The following is a 16,176-nucleotide window of genomic DNA, read 5'->3' as shown; positions in this document are numbered from 1 at the left end:
AATTCCTAACTATTCTGTCATTCCTTCCTCCTTACGTTTCATTTCAGCCCTAGCATGCTAGCATGGGTTACTCCTGTGAGCTGTGTTCCTCCTGTATAAATATGCTCCACCGTGGGCACTCTGCACGCCACAGTTCTTCCAAGAAATAAACAGGAGCTCTATTCTGGGCTCCTCTGCAGGCTGCAATGTGGGTATCAGCTGTGGCATGAACTTCTCCGCAAGCTGGAGGGAAATAATTACTCATCTGCTGTAGCCATGGCCTGTGTTAAAATACCCGCTTCACTGTTGTTACTTCTACAGAGTGTAGAGAATCACCAGTTACAGCATCTGGAGCGATACCTCCTCTCTACTTCTTCCCTGACCTTGGTGTTCTAACTGCAGTTTCTCAGCTTTTACTTGACTCCTCTGCCTGTGTGACACTTTCGCCTTTAGTAAATACCTTTAGCAGTAGTTGCTGGGCTCATCTTTGCCCTGCGCTGGGTCTGCTGCTGAGCTGGCTGGAACCACCTGCATCACAGGCAATCCTGGCCTCTTCACAAAGTAGCCACCTCTGCAGGCACCTACTGCTAAAACCCTGACACCTGTACCCAGTGTGAATTGCTAAAAAAACAAAGTACTTACCAGCTGAGGACAAAGAAGCCTTGTTTCTTCAAGCACAGAAGAAGCAGTTGAGTGTTCTGTTTAATTAGAAGTACTGAGTTTTTTCTTTGTCTTAAGAAACTGTAGCCTTTCCTGTCAGGTAGCAGTGACCCAGGATATTAGCACCATCTGCAGGCCTCTATAAGCTTAAGAGTGTCTTTTTCCAACAGTGGGGCAGTAGTACAGGATGAGCATTATCTTATGCACAAAGTAAACCAGACTTAAGGGTTTCACAAAGTGAAACATCCTATTGCTGCCTCTTCCATGCAAACTCAGTTTTTAGAGCAGACACCTACAGCCTGAGAACAAACAAAGCTTCTTTGCAATTCAGTGCTCCTGTGTCCAGTTTCTAAAAAAGACCAATTTCTGTCAAGTGGTTACTCTTTCAAAAGGGCTTACTGAATGGCAGCAAAGCACCAGCATTTGTCACGTTTGATGGGGAATCTGCTGAGCACTGATGTATGCAAAACTAGATCTGGGTAGGTAGTCCAGAAGTACCCTATTAGCTATCTAAACATCGTTTAATAAAGCTGAGTACTCTTGAGTAAAAATTCTAGGAATTTGTATGCGTCTTCCTTTCCATGTCTTTTCCTGTATAAAACAGATGTGCATCTTAGGGAGAAACTCTTGAATTTTAGATGGATAGTTGGTCTGACAGATCAGACAGAGTTTAGAGTGGCACTCTCTTTTCCTTTAATACGTGCTGCCTGTACCAATTGTGCCAAAGTACAAGTGACACATCTGGAGAAATTACCTGAATGAAGGCATTAAGTGCTTGCTATTTCAGGTCTTTCTAGAAGATCTGCCAGAAGACTTTGCAGATGCTGTCAATGAGTACAACACCAAGGTCGAAGAAAACTTTGCTCATTTTCTTCTGACAACAGCTAAGCTGGCAGATATGGAAGAAGAATACAAACTTCCACTGTCAAAGACAGGTAGGAAATGAAAAACAAATGCATAATCAGCATTTGTGACATTATTAGGAAAGATAAATTATCATTTTGTAAAAAAAAAAAAGTGAATTTAGACATGTTAGAGGCATACAGTTTCTGTTTTACTTCTGATGTACCAATTACATTAGTATATGGTAGCAATTTTGCACAGGAAAAAATCACTTTGGTTGCTATTGTTCTATTAACTTACAGAAATAAATATTTAAGGGAATTATTTTTAAAATGAGAACAACTATAATTTTATTGAAAGCCTTTTTATCTAATAATGAACGCTTCTGCACATCCTGAAATGCCTGCAATGCTTGAATAGCTTTCAGAGTCTTGAGAGTGTTAGACTGTAGAATATGAAAAGCCCCTATGAAAATATGAATTATAAAAATCAGAGTATTTTTGTGAGTACTACTTTTATTTAGAATGCGAGCCACAGAAACTGAATTTACTCCTCTACCAACGTGGTAAAGTTTCTTATTGAAATGAAAGGTCTAACATTCAGGTGTGGTTGCACTCTCCCTATTTTGCTGAAGCTGTTTAATTGCAAGACAAAATATTAGGAACTGCATTAGATTTATAAAAAAAGAAATGCAAGATTGAACTGTGTCCTGAAGTTCAAGCAGCAGAAGAGACTTTTGTACTTTGGAGCAATGCTGCAAAGAAAATACACTGTGAAACTGCTGCTGTTTTTTTGAATGGCACAGAGTGTAATAAAAGCATACTCAGCATCACAAATAGCAGAAAAGGCTGCAGTTCAAGAAGTGAAGTTCAATAAGTAAAATTGTTAGCTGTTTGGAAACAAAGTTTCTATTTAAGCTGTTTTTCTTCAACATAGGATGCAATAAAACCTGTAAATAGAAAAAGCACTCTCCTAGGTTTTGCTGTTAATTCACAAGTCAAGGAGAAAGGTTAAGTCATACGGAGGGGAGGAGAATTTAGATGCAGTTACCCTCATCATGAGAAAGCCTTTCCTTAGGCACTGTGATCAATTGCTTAGAACCTCATAAGAACAAACAAACACTATGAAGGATTTAAGCTTAGAAGATTAACTACAATTACTACCATTAGTGGATAAATCTCAAACCTTGCTTGTTTCAAAATTCTCTGCTGGAACTGCTTGTGTCTGTATTGTAGCTGTTGTCGTGTTTGCAACTTCCCATCTAGATTTCTCATCTGAAAAATGGCACAGCACTGAACTAGCATCTTATTTGATGGACAACACCAAACGCATATCTGCTGTCTCACCTTTTGCATGTATATCCGGAATGGTTGATGATGATCTATTTCATGGGGAGAATGTTAATAAAGTAAGTTATTGTTTCATAAAGGACAGAATTTGATTACCTTTTAATAACAATGTTTTATTACCATCTTCTTCCCTGTGTTCACCATGCAGGCCTCAAGGATTTAAGGATTTCTCTTTAGGAAAAGCAAACTACAGACTCAGAAGAACCAGCACTGATTAGCACCAAATTATAACAACGCAAGAAAGACAGAATGTATGGGTGTTTAAAAAAAGAAAAGAAAACAAAAAAAGCAGTTTGCTTTCTGAGAAAAAGATCTCTGTTCTTTTGGCTGTTAAGTGAATTATTCAAAGTTAAGGAAAGTTCAGCTTTAAAATGCACTTCCAGGCTTTTTCTGCTTTTTTTTCTTAATAAACTCAATTATGCAGTGGTTTCAAGAAACTTAGTAAGGCATGCGTTATTGCATTGAGCATTTCCTTCTTTATTCGTTTAGAGATTACGTGAGATAACATGAAGTATGCAAAGTGTAATACAAATCAGTATGTTTGCTGTTAGCTTGTGTTTTGCTGTGCCCTTCAACACGTCTTGTAGCATTAGGGAGTTATCACAGCATTTCTGATTAGAGTAAGGTAACTCAAATGACTACAATTTGGATCTTGTAATCCACTTTCACCCTTAAGATGCGCTGTGCGTAATGCTGGTATGTTGAAAATATCAGCAAGAGAGTCTGAATACATAGCATATACTTATGGAAAAGTTCCCACGTAGAACTCAAGAAATCTAGCAGCCTAGATAAATTATTCATGGATCATTGCAAAGCATTGTAAGTGAACTGAGCAAGATAGCTTCCATCTACGGCCTTTGTGTACTTGTGCAGATACTCTGACTAGCACAGGATTAGAAACACAGAGTGTGTCAGCTGTGGGGCTGTAGTTGCTTCTACGTTTGTGGCACAGAAAGTACAAAAAACCCAAGTTATTCAGCAGGCTTTTTTTTTTTTTTTTTCAGGCTGTACTACGCTCCCTTGGAATTAATGTCAGAAACTGCCCCCTGCTTCATTTGAAGAAGTATGATAAACAAGGAAGAAGCTTGCCACTCAACGCATACGCACTAGACTTCTATAAGCACGGCTCCTTGATTGCTGTGGCAACTGATAACTGGTATGCACTGCCATCTTTAATATAGTGAAACAGTATCATTGCTTTCAATGTGGTATAAGTACTCCTTTTTGTTTTTAATGCCTTCTCTTTCAGGAATTTAGGAATGCAATATATATATTAAATACAGTTAGAGCTGAATGTTACAATGAACAGAGAACACAGATAACAGTAAATTCTAATGACAACTTCTGTAAAGCGCCAGATGGATTTTCAAAACAGTACAATAAATGCAAAGTCTTTACTGGAGTGATAGGTTATTTTGAGGTGGGCCAGCTTAATCAAAGTACTACTTGATCAAAACCACAAACTCTGGCGTAGAGGAAGATCGTCATTACAGAAGCTTGTCTTACTCCAGCAAAGCAAAACTTGCTAATGATTCAAAGTTAGTATTAATATTGCTTCGACACTTCCTCCTTTCTTAATCTTCTTTGAGCATTTGGCAACTTGCCCTCAATTCAATGTTCTCTCATTTTGCCTTCATTCTTAAAGCCTATTAAGTTTTGTGAATACCTCCTCTCTTTGCTTCCTGAGACAACATAAACTCCATGAATTGCTCTCTGTACAAGTTTGGCATGAATGCTACATTATCAAAAGACAAGAAAATACATTATTGTCAATACAATACTCATGGTATTCTTAATGACTAGGAACTGAGATTTCTTAAGCTGCATTCCACCATGCAGTGATCCTTTTTGTATAGTATCTTAGACATTAGTGGAAAGCTACTCTTCTCTGTCTCCTACTCCATTTAGTCAGCAGTTTCATCTGAAGCAAACAGCCTTCCTGTTTAGCTTTGGAACACTTAGTTGTTCCAGAAACTGAAACCATGTTCCCAATATTAATAAATTTATTTTCCAACCATGAGTGATGAGTCAGGACAGCTTAGTATGGCTACAGAAGCACGCATCTGCATAGCACTATTACATGTGAAGCTTACAGTTACTCTACAGCCCCACTGAACTAGCACATCTGAATTCGAGGCTGTTCAACACATTCTTTGCACCTCAACTGACTTGGCAGGCTTTAACAAGGCAATAGGATGATAACCATTTCACATTTTGGTTTTTTTCAGGTTAAATGAAGGAGATGCCTACTACCTCCTTAAGGATTTTGTACTCCTGATTCAGTCCATACGGTATGATAACCAACATGTGCTTTGAATATTTACTACCTTAAAAAAAACAGAAAACAAACTTAAAAGTGAAATAATGCTTTTTTGTTTTTCTTTTTGTAAAAAATAGAACCTCACTGAGCGAACTGTGCGATGATCCCAATGATCATGTTCTACTGGCATTTCAAAAACTCGGAGAAGTCTACGAAAGTAAATTTAATGCAGTCTGAGTCTTTTGGTTACAATGGATGACTGTGTGTAGGGTGGGGTGTAACACACAAAAAACCACCACAAAAAACAACCAACAAAAATGAAAGAACACAAACCTAAAAACCAGTACTACATCATATTCTTACCATATAAACACTATCGGCTGTCTTTTAAATTAGAAAGTGACTGAATGTTCAGATGTATTTCATTATAAAATTTTAGTAAAGCCCACTATTAAAAATGAAAGATTAGCACAGAAAATTGATCTTGTCATATTAATGTTTTAGTAATTTTAATGTCTATTACATTGTAGCTTCAATGTATTTCAAAAGTAGGTAATTGCACATTGTGGAACAGGTTTTCTTTTAAATCAGTGTTTTAAATTAAGGCAGTTCTCAAAAATACTTTGAATGAGTGTAAGAATTCTGAGGCGCTAATCTCACTAGCTGCAAGTAGGAAAGCACTGGAAACTTTCAGCTCATTTCTTTGGCAATGCAAATAAAATCAACTGTTCTATTGATTTTTATATGGTTTTAATATGTAGTACCATCATGAATGTTTGCAGAAGCTCTTAACTCTGACTGCAGCTGCAGTCTACAAAAGTTTAAATATAAAGAAGCTTGTATCAAAATAAAGTTTAATAACATGCTCTGTACAGTAAGTTGCCTCATTTTTCACCTGTTGCACCCTTAAGAGTAAGAAAGATCAAAGGCACCATTAATGTAGCATTTGACAAAGTTCTCTGTAACAAAAATTGACTGAAGTGTTTTCTATTTCTATGCTCTGTGGTTGTTTTTATAGTGGGGAAAAAAGCCCGAACTTTTTCATGTGTTAACAGTTGTTCAGTATAACCAGATTTTTGTCTATCCGTAGTCTAAATATATAGCTGTGCATACAGCAAGTACAATGTACGCTCACTGTTTAGAGAGAGATTAAAGCTTTGACAGCATCCCTCATAGCCACTGAAAGAAGAATGGTTGGGGTTGGAAGGGTCCTTGAAGATCACCTAGCCCCAACTCCCTGCTATAGGCAGGGACACGTCCCTCTAGATCAGGCTGGTCACAGCCCCATCAAGCCTGGCCTTGAATGTCTCCAGGGTGGGGGCATCTAAAACCTCTTCAAAGACTATAAACTGATCAAAGTTATTATTGATAGAGAATAAGTAAAATGTATACACTAAGAACAATGCAGAATCCTTTTTTGAATTGACTAGTTCTGGTGTTCATAAGCTTAGCACTGATGAAGTTTTTGACTTGAAATCTCTCTAAGCAAACTGAATTCTCAAGTACAATGTGTTGCATAGGGGATATTGAGAGGAAGAAACAACATTGACAGGCTGTGCTGTTTGCTACTATTAACTGACTGAAGTTTTCCTGCATTTGTTAAAACCTGTGAAATAAAAATGAGGAGTAGAACAGAACATAGCGGCACATACATCTTCAATTCTATGTGGGAAAAAACCCACTTAATAAAACTTACTCTTTACCATCTGGCAAGTTGTGCTCCACACAGGCAAGTCTTGCACAGCCAGAGTAAAACTGCCCTTATTTATATATTGCCACGTACATGTTTCCTGATGGAGTAACCTTTATAGCTAGCATACAATTAATTCAGTGACCAAATAATAAAGTCAGAATAAACCATATTGGAGAAGGTAGCGTGAATTATGGACAAAAAAACAGATTTATGTGCATCAGAGAACACTAATTTTATGTTGAAGACTACTGTTTTATAAAGCCTTAGGCACAGCAGTCTATTTTTTACTTTCAGTAACACATCAGAAACACCTCACTTCTTTGATGACTATCACAAAGACAAGACTTTGTACAACAGCAGAAGAGAACTAAGTCTAAAAGTCATTAAGTGATTACAAGTGATGAAGTAACTAAGGAATCAACTTTTGAAAAGATTAAAAATGTGTTGTCTATTAATGTAATGCCTATCTGGGCTGTAGTGTTACCATGACCTATAGCAGAAGGTCAATACAAAAGTACTGCCCTGTTTCACCTGCAAACTGTCACTCAACCCCTCAGACCACAATTTGCCATGCCTGAAAAGTCAGTTTCAGGACTGTACTGAAACTGTGCACCAACAATTTCTCTGGTTGAAAACTGCATCACAGTCTGCTTATGCACTTGGCCATTTTACAATTATGTCCTTCCACTAAAAGGAAAAGTTTCTAATTTAATTTTAATCACACTGATGAAACACTGCAAATTCTGGAAATGAACAGAAGATACAACAAAAGTACATAATTTAAAGACACTCAGCAGGGTTTCTGAATACTCCTGTCATAGAGGATTTTTTTTTTATGTAAAAAAAATCATCAACCCCACATTTTCAGAAATATAATGTTCTAACAACAAGTTTGCTAAGGGACTGTATATCTCTACTGCTCCTGTTTTCATTATAGAGAGATCCACGAGGACTGCCACTGTCAGCATATAATGGCCTTACAAGAATTTAACTTAATACCTTTCTAAACACTTCTCTCCTGTGCATTCTGAAAAAAACATACAGATGTTTTGAGATAAAAGTAGACCAATTCTCAGAAAAAAAACAGAAAAAACATTTAAGGGGTGAACATAAAGAATGATAACACTAACAACACAGAATTATTGCCATCTTCCTTACTACAACACAGGCACCACGAGAAGATAAGGAAGTTCTAGAAACTGTTTTTCAGCCCATTCAATGGAGGAATGCAGAGAGATTTCAAGTCAAAAAACAAACAAAAAACCCAACAGAACAATTGAGATGCCACTGAAAAATTTCAAAGGGATACTAAATGTTTTGCTTCAGAATTCATGATCTAAAACTTGCCAGTTGACATATCCACATAATGGGGGATTTATGTAAGATCTGGCAGCAGTTCTTGCTGGAAAGCAAACACTAAAGGAAGGACCTTGAACTTAACACTGCAATACCAGCTACATCTCCTAATAGCTAAAGCGCACACATCTCTTAGCAAACAGGTGAATAAATCAGAACAGAATGGTGAATAAATTAGAATTAACCCAATTTTTACTCTGTGCCATGTTTCACAAAATAAAAATAAAAAAAAAATAAAATCAATGAGTTTTGGGTAATTAATACTTACAGTTAGAAGTGCAATTTCCTTTTTTCCTGATGATGCACGAAGATTGAAGGAGATTTTGTTTTAAAAGCTATATCCTCTGAATAATCTCATCAAAACAACAAGTTAGAACTTATCTACTAGTTTCCAAATTGCTGGCAAAGGGAACTGAAAATTAAATCACTTTTCGTAAATGTAGCACTGCAGAAGTGTAGCTGATATACTTCCATGACTACCAAGAAAAATGTGGTAGTATTCCAATTTCAAATGGATGAAATTATTGAAAGTAAACTAGGAGCTGTACCTTCCTTATCCATTAAACACAGCACAGAAAGAGAATACAGTCAAAGGGAGATCAAAGACGATTTTTAGTCATGTCTTCTACAACCTTTATTTCCCCATGGCTCTTCCACGCTCAACAGAATGATAGTGTGGGTGCCCTCCTATCCCATAACCCTAGTGCAAGTGCTACTGTACTGAAAGAGCAATATATTTTGTCCTGCTACTGAGTCTTCACTGAGCCTGCTCTTGGAGACCTCTGAGTTTCCCTACTACTCATAAAACCCACATAGCGCTTCCTGGAAATTGTGCTTGTGGAAGATCCAGCACACGCGGTCAATTCTTCAGTCTTTAGGAAGACATGACATTTTTCATTGTTTTTCAGTTTGGATTTTTAGAAAAAAAATTACTTCAGATATGGTACTTGCTGATAAGCAGCTATGTTTCTACCACAAACCTTAACAGGTAAGATTATCATAAGGAACAGCTATAAAAAGACAGGTATTCCCACTGTTTAATATGTTATGAGGCATTTATTTTATTCTATTTTAAGTGTAGCTGTGTTCCATTTCACCCTCTTCATGTCTCCGATTTTCTTCTAGCAGACACTTCGTCTTCTGTAACAGACAAATATTCTGATGCACTGCTGGTATCACTGGACACTGATGTCTGACTGAGCTTTTCAGTGTCAGAATCGCTGTCACTTGACATTTCTCTGGCCTCGCTTACTGCAAGCGCAGAACCTACTGAAGGCAAATCATTGCATGCTTCAGGAGCAGAACAAGCTGTGTTCTGAAATGGCACAGACCCAAATTCTTCTTCCCTCTTGGGACAGGAATTGTTGCTTTCAGCAGTAATTTTGTTTTCTTGATGTTTTACCTTTAGGTCTTGTTTTGTTGAAGTAACAGTAAGCACAGTGGCAGATGCATTCCCACTGTTACCAGGAAGGACTGCTGAACATAAAGGCTGAGTAAAGGAAGAATTAATATTAGCAAGTATGTCTGTACTTCCCATGTTCTTAGGTGAGTTCATACAAAAAGAAGAGCCTTCACATTTTCGATGACTGAGTCTAGAAGCAGGCTCTGCACACGCTGGATACGCAGAATTTCCTAGATTTAGAGGTGTTTTGCCAAGAGACTTCATTTTTTCTTTCTTGGTTTTGTCAGTACCATTTCTAGACAAAAGCACAGAGGAGGAAGTCAGGGAATCAGAGGCATTTTTGACAATATCTTCACCAGCAATTTCATTTGGAAGTAACTGAAAAGTGCTATTTTTGAAGGAAAATACACAACTGCTGGGGAGAAGGGAGGACTCAGAGATAACATTCACTCCAGCTGCAGTGGTGGTTTCTGAAGTACCACAAGGTACAGTTGTGACGGACTCTGAGGCATTAGTGTTTTGTTCCCATGAGACAGATGGTTTCAGCGTACCATCTGCAGTTTTCTTTAGAGATGTGTTTTTTCCCATGTGAGATAACACATTTAGGTCAGATGTCTTCTCAGACTGGTTAAAAAGTGAACGTAATGACAAAGTCTTAAATGAATCACTGACTTGCGATGCTGCTAAACATTGCCTTTCTGAACTGCCATTGGAAAAAGAATAAACTGCTTCCTGACTTCCTGCTGATTCTAAATGACAAGCGGTTGAAGCATCAGAAGCTCTGGTTTTGGCTACAGAGCTGCATTTTCTAAATTGGCTTTCGCACCGGTTACCTGCTTTATCTTCACGATCACATTTTCCTAGATAAAATTTAGGGAAAGCGTATTTACTGCCTTTCAAGGAACATGTAGCTGCACCTTTGTTAAGTCTAGGTAATGAGTTGCTACACGCACCACAAGCAGAAAAATCTAAATTTGAATTTGAAACAGTAACAGCTACTGATGCTGCTGGCTTTAAGCCCAATGAAACACTAGAATTTGTGTCCGTTTCGTTGGATACTGAAACTGCTGATGACTGCATTGGCAAATTTTCCTGAATTTCTTGGTCTTTAGAGTTTTCTGGTAAGGCTGGAGTGGCTGCTTCCTCTGAACTTCTCTCATGAGCTAAGCTTAAGTCACCATTTGTTTCAGACAATCTAGTACTGGTGGATGGGATGCAATGATTACTACTTCCAGGAAAGCTTGTCTTATCAATACCACCTTCTCTTGACAGGATTTCCACTTTTACTCTATCCATGTTATTTGCTTTGGTAGTTGAAGATACAACAGGAATTCCTGAGGACTTACTCTTCAAAGCCTCAGCAGCCACAAACTCATACTTTTTACTTGCAGGTAATGTTTGTATCTTGAGCTTATTAAGATTCTGATGTTCCATGTAGTATTTGTAACGCAGCTCCTGCAAGTACAGAAAAATATCCTCTTAATAAGCAAAGCAGATACTTGTGAGTGCAGAGGTTATAAAACTCGCTTGATCCAGAGGGTTTTTAAAATATATTCTGAAGTATTTATGATTTATTTTTCCATTGCTGCTAATTGAACAAGTTTTTTATGGAAAAAGAAATCCTTAAAAAAAATTCAACAAGATACGCATGAAACCACGATGACAAAGTAAGCATTAAGTTAAAAAACTATGGGAAAAGTTATTTCAGGTGCCTGCCAAACCCAGAAATAGCTAAAAACACTAGCTTAGATGTTGGCAATTATTTAAGAACTCATGAAAAACAACCTTCGACAACCAATTTAGTATTTTACTGGATATAATTAACTATGCTAAATCATGTCTGCAATGGGATTGAAAGTAGATGCTCTCCAAATTAATAAAACAAAAGAAAAAAATTCATTTGCCATTATTACTGTTCTCAGAACATCACTACCAGCAACACTTCATTCACTGTAATGAGTTTCTTCCTGTACAGAACACTAGACACTGAGCCACCCACATGTAACTCCTATTAAGTGGGAAGAAATAAAAATCTCTCTGTATAACTAGATCATTGGAAATTATGCTATAGAGTGACTGGACTCAGTTTGGTGTCCAAATGTAAGGAATTTCTACTATCTTCAGGAAACAGAGCACATGCAAATTATTTCATCTTCAAACAAGGAACAGAAAAGATGATTTGTATCGGAAAGACAAAGGTGGACATGAAAAGAGTTAGATAAAAAATGCACAGATCTAAATTAAAAACAACAATCAAAGGCAACACACTTAAGACAGATAGTATACAAGTACAGGAAGAAAGTTGTGTCACAACAAACAGTAACTTATCCATACTTACAACAGATGCTCAATCGTACCTCGTGACTCAAGTTTTGAAACACTGGCATTTCTGATATTGACATGAGGCGAGTACAGATCCTACCGCTGTCTGTCAGTGCTTCCTCGTGTCCTGCTACTGGCTGAAAAACATTTTGCAGCAGACATTGTATGTCTTTTCTGATAAGAAAAAGCAAAATACAGAGCTGCTGCCTCATAGTCAACAACTTACAAGAAATAAGTTGGGTGTATTCTTCTGGTCCTGCCACTGGTTTATGATATTTTCTGTTGAGTTGTCATTTCCTCCAGCAGGCAGGTCTATCAGAAACAAACAACAAAGAGATGGTCTGCATGCAAAGCATGGGAAATAATGCTATCATTTTCAGGAAAAAAAAAACCAGTTGCAACTGAAAACTATTTTTATAAAGCAGCGAGAATACTGGCTTAATATAAGTTTATACCTTTAAAATAAATCTGTAGATACTTAAATAGAAAAGGTAACAGACAGTGAAATATTGGCTACAGGTAACATCTGAAAGGCACTGGCACTTAATACTGGAATTGCATTAAAAAGGACACAGGCAAACAAAAAAACAGCAGTTCAAGAAACCTATGCTGCAATGGTTAAGAGTCGTACCTAAATAAATATTTGATTCCTATTTTTGTATACTGAAGGGTTCCTTTCTATCTAAACAGATGCAAAGTAAGAACAACATTATACTGACATAATCAGAATCCTAGCACCTGGCTAAACTTCTGTGATATACAGAGGCCCGCTGACAAGTATCTCTCAATGCCTGCAGACACCTGTCCTGATAGGGTAAGAGCACTTAAGCAACTTCTAAGTCAGCAGCAATGGCTGCAATGGCTGCACGGCTAAATTACAGTAATTATTCCTCCAGCTTCCAGAAATACACATTAGGGACTTTTTAGAGAAAGCCCATCTGCAAAGTGTATTTAGAAGCAAGTCCTTGATGAATTTATCTTTCATTAATTTGCTCATATGCTTTCTTAACTCTTGCATGCTCCAGGCAGACCAATTCTTTTTGAACAATCAATTCAACCAGTTCTGGATTACGAGAGGGAAGTTCTGAATCTCGTTCTTTTAAGAAGTCCCTCTATCCTACCTTTAGCTGTGTCCACATTAAGTGGCACTAACTTCAAAGCCAAGATTTCATTAACCACAGGTTTGATATCCATTTTCTTCTGAGCGTTCTCTGGCGGCTTTTTATAGCTGGATGCTATATTCATCAGGTCAAGCTGAGTTTTCATTCTGGAAAAGTAAATAACAAACACACACCTGTTTCTCACGGCTTATATGCCAACAAGAAGATTGCAGCTGCTTAATAAAAACGAAAAAGTAATTAAATCAGTAAAAAGAAATCAGAAAGCATTAAATATTCAGTAAAATGTAGTTTCCCACATTTTTTTAAACTTAAAACTTACTACTTGACAGGTCATTTGGAATATGTTTAATGCACAATGCAAACTGCAAAAAGCTGGACCTCTGGTTCAGCCAAAAGATTGGAAACTACTATTAAAGCATTATCTATTATAGCCTGAATCTAACTTGTACTCATTCTTCAGGGGGTACTGCTAGCACGTGCTACAAGACATTGTAGAGAACTCCACTTGTAATGCTCCTGTTTAAACTCTGATTAGAAAGCCATCGCATAAGCAGCAGATGTAATTAAAAAGCTTTAGAAAGAAATATTCCAGGTATGTGCATAGCAAACAGAGAATGAAGCCACTGTGGAATCTCCAGACATATTCTTTAAGAGCTATGCAGGCTATCTAAGAACTCCAGAGACGCTTCAGTGTTCTCAACACAGAAAAATAGGGTGACACTGACAAATTCCTACACTTCATTTTGGTCAGACAGCCAATTCTCTGTGATCACAAACAATTCTTCACTGAACTTGACAGATTTCCTAGAATTCTGAACACTGAGCACCCAGAAGTCTAAAAAGCATTAATGTCTTATTTAATAAACATCTTCCTCACTGTGCAATGACGTATCTGACCGTATGCAAAGTAACTGCCTTCTTACGTTTCAATCTTCAAGTTAGAGCAGAACTAACAAAGCATGAAAAGAAATTCATATACCTTGTGTTCAAGCCACAGGCCACCTATAAATAAAACAAAAATTCATAAGACACAGATGTATTTGGAGAATTTTCCTCCAATTCACAAAAGAAGATTACTGCGCTTTTAAAATAGCTCCAAGATTAAACTTCCTGCCTTCATTTCACAAGACCGTAGGAAATAAAGCTGCTGACATTATTATTAACGTGAAATAAGTAAGTAAAAGAGCAGCCAAACATACAAAAAAGATATTTCTTGGACTATGGTTTATCCTTTAATATTACATTAAGGAAAAAAAAGTTATTTCAGAGACAAATGAAAACATTGAAGTAAAAAAATATTGCTGATTAAAGAATGACAGTTCTGTAATCATTTCAGACCCTTGTAAATATTTTAACGCAAGACTGTTTTGTAGTTTTTGGTGAGAGAAACCTCTTAGGATACTATTACAGTAAGATTTAAATACTCTGTATTTTGATTTTTTAGCAGTCAAACTGTTTTGCATGTCTGACAGTAGAACTGTCAAAATAACTCCCTACTGGCATGAAGGAGGCTGACTTTCATAGCTGTCAGCATAAAACGCAAGGGTTAAATCAAAAGCTGTATAGTCAGTATTAGTTTAATCACTTCTAAATGTAAAGAAAACAGCAGCTACTGAATTCACTACGTGTCACTGATAATCTTTAAAGAAAGCTTGTCAAATGTTTCCAAAATGAAAAGTACCCTTATAAAGAAGCAGAGTGTCAAGTAATTTTTGTCACTGGCTAAATTTGCTTTTCCTGATCCAATCTTTATCCCACTATGTAACGTATCAAGCGCTACACAGGATTTGAACTCAGCTATACCACTGATATCAAGTGAGAAGAAAAAAAGAAAGAAAAAGATCATCACCTCCAGGAATTGCTGAGGATCACATTCATGAACTAGCTTCTCACAGTCGTTCAAAAGATTCTCAATGGTTTTCTTGTGAGTTTCTTTCATTTTCTTCCAAATCTGAAACTCTTTCTCCTTTTTACGCCTTTGATTTTCAAGATCTTCTGTCAACTGCTGTTTCTTCATTTCCAGAGTCTTGGAAATTTCTCCAAACGCCAGCGCAATGATCTCTGCTTCATTGTTCAGCACCGTCTAGAAGCATGAAAACATAACAGATGACGATGCGACAGCAACAACTACACAGACCAATGTCTTTAAGTTCAGGATGCATCTGTGCCACATAAAGTACCAGCACGCTGTGTTGTGCTTATCCTATCACAAAAAACAGTGTTGTTGTCCAGCTATTACATGAAACCATCAACTTAGAAAACCAGCACACGTAACTCACATCAGTATCATCTGCAGGACTGGAGATCTCATTCATCAGCTTCTCATTTATTATTCTCATTTCTTTTAGACTGCTGAAGAAGTTCAACTGGAAGGCAACAGCAACACTTAGTATGACTTCAACAACCCCATAAAATAAACACGTTAAGAAGCTGTCTAGAACCACATCACGGGCTACAGCATATAAACAAAAGCAGTCACTGACAACATTTACTGCTTTTTAATAACGTTTACTGCTTTCCCGGTGCTTTTGTTACGTTCAAGTAGCGTTTTCAGGCTCACCTGCTCCTCCTGGTACACCGTGTCGATCAGGTTGATGGAGTGAAAGACGCCCTGGTGCTCCTCAGACACGCACTGCCCGCACCCCGCCTGGCGGCACATCCGGCAGTACAGCTGCAGCAGCCGGCCCGGGTGTTTCTGACAGCTTCCCCCGGCCCTGGCCGCGTTCGAGCGGTACAGCCTGACCACCTCGGCCAGCGTGGTGTTAACGGGCAGAGCGGCCGCGCCGCCGCGAGGCAGCGGGCAGAGCTTCCTGCACAGCGGGCACGACACTCGGGCCCCCGCCGCGTCGTCGCCGTCCGCTCCCTGTCCTTGTCCCCCCCGCGCCCCGCGGACCTGCCCGTGGCCCCGCTGCTGCAGCCGGGCGGCCTCCGCCGAGGCCAGACACTCTAACACGCAGCCCCGGCAGAAGTTGTGCGAGCAGAGCGGCAGCGTCACCGGCTCCTCGAAAAGGGACAGGCACACGGCGCACGTCAGACTGGCCTCCATCTGCGACGAGCAGAAGAGCGACCGGGGCCGCGGCTCCATCTCCGCTGATCCCGGCTCTCCCCGCTGCCCGCAGCTCCGCTCCGCGGGCCCCGCCGCCATCCGGCCGGCGGCAACGGTAACTCCCGCCCACTGCAATCGCCAACTT

The 16,176-nt window shown here is 38.5% G+C and overlaps 2 protein-coding genes across 11 annotated transcripts in view; one reads left to right on the top strand and one right to left on the bottom strand.

Annotated features, from left to right (window-relative positions):
* Window positions 1-9,179, top strand: part of DDX60 (DExD/H-box helicase 60) — a 48,935-nt gene extending 39,756 nt beyond the window's left edge. For 9 of the 10 annotated variants that reach the window (XM_048941886.1, XM_048941889.1, XM_048941887.1 and 6 more), the window contains 5 exons: window positions 1,427-1,574; window positions 2,748-2,890; window positions 3,836-3,987; window positions 5,060-5,122; window positions 5,229-9,179. In XM_048941886.1, the coding sequence (XP_048797843.1) occupies window positions 1,427-1,574; window positions 2,748-2,890; window positions 3,836-3,987; window positions 5,060-5,122; window positions 5,229-5,328 (606 nt within the window). In that variant the 3' untranslated portion in view covers window positions 5,329-9,179. Of the gene's footprint in view, window positions 1-1,426; window positions 1,575-2,747; window positions 2,891-3,835; window positions 3,988-5,059; window positions 5,123-5,228 lie in introns of those variants that run through there. The other variant, XR_007376339.1, reaches the window with a different exon arrangement.
* A 514-nt stretch (window positions 9,180-9,693) lies between these two features.
* On the bottom strand, window positions 9,694-16,168 carry LOC125691922 (tripartite motif-containing protein 59-like). The gene is made up of 9 exons (XM_048941914.1): window positions 15,546-16,168; window positions 15,265-15,351; window positions 14,835-15,068; window positions 13,965-13,987; window positions 12,986-13,131; window positions 12,091-12,176; window positions 11,900-12,001; window positions 10,889-10,997; window positions 9,694-9,837 (listed from the first exon to the last, which is right to left on the bottom strand). The coding sequence occupies exons 1-9, from the start codon at window positions 16,128-16,130 to the stop codon at window positions 9,803-9,805; spliced, it is 1,407 nt and encodes a 468-aa protein (XP_048797871.1). The 5' UTR covers window positions 16,131-16,168; the 3' UTR covers window positions 9,694-9,802.
* Between the last annotated feature and the right edge of the window lie 8 nt (window positions 16,169-16,176).

The sequence above is a fragment of the Lagopus muta genome, chromosome 4, assembly GCF_023343835.1.
Source record: "Lagopus muta isolate bLagMut1 chromosome 4, bLagMut1 primary, whole genome shotgun sequence".
Taxonomy (NCBI): Eukaryota; Metazoa; Chordata; class Aves; order Galliformes; family Phasianidae; genus Lagopus; species Lagopus muta.
The sequence above is the reverse complement of the archived record's forward strand: the minus strand, read 5'-3'. Positions and strand labels throughout refer to the sequence as shown.

Excerpts from the sequence above, each read along its gene's own strand:
- LOC125691922 (XM_048941914.1), bottom strand. The coding sequence starts at position 16,130 with ATGGCGGCGGGGCCCGCGGAGCGGAGCTGCGGGCAGCGGGGAGAGCCG. Across the intron at positions 13,132-13,964 it reads GCCTGTGGCTTGAACACAAG|AATGAAAACTCAGCTTGACC; the intron begins GTATATGAATTT and ends TTACTTTTCCAG. Across the intron at positions 10,998-11,899 it reads TTCAAAACTTGAGTCACGAG|GAGCTGCGTTACAAATACTA; the intron begins GTACGATTGAGC and ends CTGTACTTGCAG.